The sequence below is a fragment of the Calidris pugnax genome, unplaced genomic scaffold (genome assembly GCF_001431845.1).
Source record: "Calidris pugnax isolate Ruff unplaced genomic scaffold, ASM143184v1 scaffold111, whole genome shotgun sequence".
NCBI lineage: Eukaryota > Metazoa > Chordata > Aves > Charadriiformes > Scolopacidae > Calidris > Calidris pugnax.
Window position 1 is genome coordinate 2715323 of NW_015090872.1, and position 6079 is coordinate 2721401.

Below are 6079 nucleotides of genomic sequence, written 5' to 3' on the forward strand. Positions count from 1 at the left end.
TTTCTACACTGTTTCTGGCATGTTTGCACATCTAAATGGGGCCTTTTGGAAGCCTCCCATGGGGTGTCATGCACCTCAGATTCCTTAGCAACTCTACTTAAATTACATATACTTTAGCTTGCAAGCACGTGGATTTTTCTTGCATGTTGACTGTCAAATCCTTTATGACTCCTCACCACCTTTCCTGTGTCTCCTGTTGACATACTGGGTCTCTGGCTTTTCTTAGAGCTCTCTTCCCTCTTAACTTCCAGAGGGGCCAGTCACGATGTACAGAATCTACATAGAAGTTACAAGTTCCACTTGATGTGAAGATAACACAAAGCTATTAGAATATTTATGATACTTTTCAATGGGAGGTTACCACGGTTGAACAAAATGCAGGATGATTGCTTGGTAAGCGAGAGGTCACAGTGTGGGTGCTGGGAAATTATTCATGTTCTGACCTTCCATTTTAGATTTCTTGCCACCCTCTGTGACTGGGCCACAGCCTTTGTGAACTGTGTGGCCACGTTATTCTACAGGGGTGGAGAAAGCAAAACAGGAATACCTGCCAGAAAGTAACACCAAGAGAGTAGTTTCAGGTGTCCCATCTTCAGAAGCTTCTCAGAAAGAACACATAAGCAAGAGATCTGTTAGAGGGGTATGCAGCTGTAACAAGGTGATTATACACTGGCAATGTAGGGCTCTCCTGATTTGGAGAAGACTGCTGCAAGGGCATGAAGAACTGTCATCTGTTTGACCATGGAAAATAGCATTAAAGGAGGAAGCAGGACAGAGCTAGCAGAGAGCCCCTTTGACACACATGTTGGCGCAGTCAGCTAAATGCTTCTTTGAGGAATTCTTCAGGAATGAGAGAGGCTGCTTCTGAGCCCAGGATCAGTCTGTATTAATGAGGTGGAGGAAATGTTATAAAGAAAATGAGGACATTTAGAAGTACATTAGGCAAAGAAAGGAAACCAGCATTAATTGATCTAAATGAGGACATTTAGAAGTAGATTAGGTAAGGAAAGGAAACCAGTATTAATTGATTAGAGGAGAAGCCAGAAAGGATAAAAGAACTATAGGTGAGGGAGAAGGGAGGATACATACTACAAGAGAATGCATAGTATGGAACTCAGCATTTCTCTGATGCACTGTAGTAGCCTTCTAGCAGAGTTCAGACCAGGTTGCAAACTAAGAATTTTTACTGGAGTTTTTACTGAAGGATGAAGTTAGCTTGTCAGACTTTTTTTCTCAACCAGTAGAATGGCATCTTTAATGGCTACCAATGATCAAGACTTTCTTTTTATGTACCTTCTTCAGAGACACAGCCTCTGCTTGAATTCTGACTTGGAGGTGAGTGTGTGAAGAACCATCTTCTGATTGACTTAGAGCATTTTATGAAGCTGGAGGCATTCTTTGGAGAGCCTGTTTCTAAGTCTTAAACTAGACAAACCCTGATGACTTTGTAAGATCTGACAATATCACATCACAAGATTTTACATTTGCAGAAGAAATACGCTAAGAAAATTATTTGGGTTAGCAGTACCACAGTGTCTCATACTTGTCTGTGCTTAGATGGGAACATTACACGCTGGTATTCTTGTTTAAAAAAATATAAATTAATTTAAAAGGTATATATTTTCATTCTTACCTGATTTTATACAGTCTGATGTCTTGCAGATCCCATCTAAAAGAGGATACAATCACATTCTTAATTCTTTACTGAATGTCAATGTAATAAAACCTACTGTAAATATTATTTTCATTAGTGGTCACTTTAGAATTGCATTTTAGAGTAATATAAAGATGAACGGACACCTTACACTCAGCAAGTGAGTATTTATAGGATCAGGCTATAAAAAATACCATCATTTTCATCCCTTTGGGGTCATTCTGTACTAGACACTCATAATGTAGAATTTCTGTAGTCATCAGAAGAAAATGTTCTATCAATCAATTAGAGGTGGGCAAAATGTTATTTTTATAACAAAGAAGAAATTTAGAGAAAAATAGCACATGGACTGAAGGCAGTTGCAAAGTCAGTTTGAATTTAGCAGTGCCCTTCAATGACAAAAAGATTTTGGAGGAATTAATTGAAAATTCTGAGACATTCACTCTGAAGTCTTCTAAACAAAATACAAGATTCAGGAACATGAAAAAGTTTCCTTGTAAAACTTCAGTCTCAGAGACTTCTGAAGTCTGAGGCTTCAGACTTCATAAGACTTCAGACTTACGGCATTTTTCCATTCCATAATTGAACCAGACTATAATAAAATGTTTAAACAAAATTAATAAGTACTTTAAAATGAAACAAAGCATTTCATTTGCAGTGTAGGGAAACATTCTAGTTTGACCCCAAATGGAAATTTTAGCTTCTCTGTATTAGCTTTTCCAAAAATTATCAGGGTATTTACCCCTGAATGGAATTATTTTTAAATATTTTGCTTTGCCTGCTGAATCACAAAACCTCTCAGTATGAGTACACTCACTAGAAGTCCTTGCCGCAACCGCCCATAAAAGCAGAAAATAAGATTTCCATGTATATACAGGAGGAAGCACTGGAGTTTGGTTTTCTTCAGCATTGTTGTGTTTTGTAGAGGTTTTTGCTTACAGAAGCATTAATTGCAAACAGAAGTACTGCTAAGTCAGAGCAGGAGATGTTTTGAGTTTAGATATTGTTCACATGAAGTAGTGGTAGTCTCTGCTTGAAAAAAAGCAGTTTTGTGCTTTTTGTCCAGCAATAAGTGTGGGTGCAACTTTACACTTCAGGTAATTGTGACATACTGTCTAGTGACATACATATAAAATGTGGTTAGGATGTAGCAGTTATTAATCATATAATTTTATACACTGGGTAAGGTACAATTTTCTATTATTGGGCAAATAATTCTAAGCTGACCTCATTATTTTATTTTCTTAAATGTTTTATGTAGTACAGCTATATATACTATGCAAGGCAGTCTTTTCTGATGCAACATTTTAATATAGTGCAACTTCAATTTTTTTTACTAATAACTGGATTCTAGTTATGAAAGCATTTTTTGGTACTTTCTTAAAATACTTTTATATTCATATGTATTTGTACATTCAAAGACAGTTTAAGCGCACTCACCGTCATACGTTGCGTACAGAACTATCATTGTGATGGCTACAATAGCCAGCAGAATCACTAGAACAGTTAGCCCTATCTCCAGGCCACTCCATCGCAGCTTCTTCTTTGGTTTTGGAGTATTCATTTCAGTTATATCCATCTGGCTTTCTGACTTGCCCATAACCCAGCGTCTGAAAAGGAAAAGGGAAAATTCACTGGAGGACTTAACGCTGAGCCATAAGTCTTGAAAGTGGCTCCTCAACTGCACAGTAACAAATATGTTTTCTGGGTGAGTTTTCAAAGTATTTGTAACACTATTAGAATGTCAGTCATGAAATCAAAAATTCTCTCCTTCTCTCATGCACACACACACACACACACACAAGTACGTACCATGAGCTACTTGTCGTTCACAGATAACAGAAGAGTGGTCTTTCTTCACGTGAAGAGGCCACCGAATAGAAGAGGGAGGCTAATTAACCAAACCTATTTTTAAAACCTACTTGTGTGGTTTAATCTTGTATGATGGTACAGGAGTTCACAAGCAAGCAAAAAGCAACTCTCCCTGCTTGAATAAAAATTAACTTAATCTGCCAATTACTTATCTAATGCCAAAGGTCAAAATATGCCATTGTGCTTCGCTGTCATTTTTAAAAATATTATGTAAGCAATTCTTGACTACAGCTTTACAGCTGTCTCTAAAAATAGAAAAAAAAAGGTTGAGGCTCTGTTGGGAGCCTGTCAAATTCACAGTGAAGATAGTGAGTCTTCACAGTCATTTTTAAAGAAGTGTGACCAAGTCCACTCTTTTGAGGTTAGAACACATTAGGAGTAACTATAATACATATATTATGCAAAACTGGTAGGAGTGTGAATGGACTCAAACTCACTCATGGAATGTATATGCAATAGATTTTAAGATTGTATTTCTGTTGCTCTTTAGAAGTAATTTGGCCACGTTTCTGCACTACTGCTGTTCTACAGTTCTTTGCTCTCTCTTTGTGTGCTCCCATTTATTTAGGGCCAGACTTTCCCCTGCTGACAGAGATTCAAATTCCTATACATACAGCAGGTTTTTTTCTTCGGTATTCCACCATGAAAACTCAACAGTTTTTTTTTCATAGCATTTCCTTGGGATCTTTACATCCACAGATACAGTACATACCCTTTCCACTCAATGGGGAAGAATATGAGAGTTCCAGTGGGATAAATAACAGAAACACCTACATTCACCATACCCCTCACAAGAAGGTCAACCAGTGGTGCAGGTCAGGGCATTCAAGTCCTCTTCCATTCATCACACCATTTCTTCCCCACTCTTTGTAAGTGAGTGTAACACCACTAAGGGAATCCTTCTCAGTTTCCGCATCCGCTTAGGTCTAAGACTTGAACTTAATTATTTTAAACTCTTTTAACTGTATTGCTGGCTTGTATTAATCTTTGTCTCAAGCTGCCACAATCTTTCAGATATACAGCCTTTGTTTTTCCTCTGGACCTTCTGTTTCTGCCTGATTCCTTTTCACTAGTTTCCAGTAATCTCTTCCTCTTTGATGTCTACCTCACCTGCAGTGCCAGCTCCTCCACTGCAAAAACATGTCACTGAAGTGTGTATGTTCATGAATAAAATAAAGCTGTCAAGTATCTCGGTATTACGGACCCAAGTGAACAGAGGTTTTGTGTTCCACAAGTTTACACAATACCTGTCTCGGTGGATCCTTGGATACTATCACACGAACACTGTTTCTTTAAATGAATGAGAGAATATTTTATGTCAGTGTCTCATCTCACTTTTTTTGCCACCACTCCCTGGACAACAAGATGCATGGAGTGACTGGCAGTGCCAGAATCACAGGTCTTCCATAGCTCAGGCAGCTGGAACCCTGCAAGGTCTGCCCAGCCTCTGCTTTCTAAACCTACAGGGACCATTATAACTGCTTTCATGTTCCTCATGAGCTGCTATTTTTCTCTTATGAGTAGGTTATTGGTTAAATCAGCAACTGGTTTCTGAGACACAGGACTGAAGTCCCATAGAACCATGTAAAACAAAGAGCCATGTAGGGAAATTTGCCTTGCAAATTAATAGATAAGCCATAAGCCATAAATTAATAGATAATAAAAAAGCAAATTAACCATTATACCCTTCTCACTACCAGTCATATTAAGCAGCAAAAGATGTTCTTTGTATTGACTAAATACTGACCAGTCCCCAGAATCCTCTGAATACTTGGACCCTAATTTAAGAAATTATCATCTGACTGTCATGGTGTCTTTAGAGCACTGAAAACACAGTTCATCAGAGCAGCAAGAAAAACTGTACCTTTCACGTGCAAATATGTTCCTTGCAGTCAGCTAAGTTTTTCCATGTGAGCTAATCTTTCTGTTCCTGCAGGAGCGTTCCTCATGCTTAAAGGCATCCCACTGAGTAATTTTTACTTCTAGTTATTTAGAGAACTTAACCCATCTGCACTGACGAACACCAGGTAAAGGCTTTATGTGCTAATTGCAAGCACAGCAAAAGTAGAAGAATAATTTAAGCAGATATAAGCCTAGGTATTATGGTTTTCTTCTTTTCTCTTAATGCTTTTGTGATCCCCTCTGCCTACTAAAGCTTAGATACAACAGACCACTGGAATTACTTTGACTGATCCTGGTCCAGGTGGCATAGGGAGTTAATACATTAGCTTTACTTTTTGGGATGTGTATGTTAAAAATCGATTTGTGGCTTATGTGGTTCGGAGTGTAGTCTCTACAGAAAATGTAGACTGGCACAAGAATAGGTGGGGTTTTTTTTAATAACTTCCGTAGCATAAAGCGTGCAGATGAGCTACCCCCAGGCGCGGTAAAAGCAAGCAGCAGCCAGTAAGGGCGACTGAGTGCCACGCACGGCTCGTCACGCCAGTGAGCCCCACTCGTGGGCCCGGAGCGGACGGCGCTCGGCAGCAGAGCCTTGCTGCCGCTGGAAACCCACCCGAGCGAGGGCTCCGGCTCCGCTGGGCGGCGCCGCGG

The 6079-nt window shown here is 39.2% G+C and overlaps 1 protein-coding gene across 4 annotated transcripts in view; it reads right to left on the reverse strand.

The window, feature by feature from the left end:
• Positions 1-6079, reverse strand: part of MME (membrane metallo-endopeptidase) — a 58001-nt gene that overhangs the window by 46955 nt on the left and 4967 nt on the right. For 3 of the 4 annotated variants that reach the window (XM_014945795.1, XM_014945797.1, XM_014945794.1), the window contains exons 2-3: positions 3095-3264; positions 1634-1669 (exon numbers count right to left, since the gene is read on the reverse strand). In XM_014945795.1, coding sequence (XP_014801281.1) covers positions 1634-1669; positions 3095-3254 — 196 coding nt within the window. In that variant the 5' untranslated portion in view covers positions 3255-3264. Of the gene's footprint in view, positions 1-1633; positions 1670-3094; positions 3265-3466; positions 3506-6079 lie in introns of those variants that run through there. The other variant, XM_014945796.1, reaches the window with a different exon arrangement.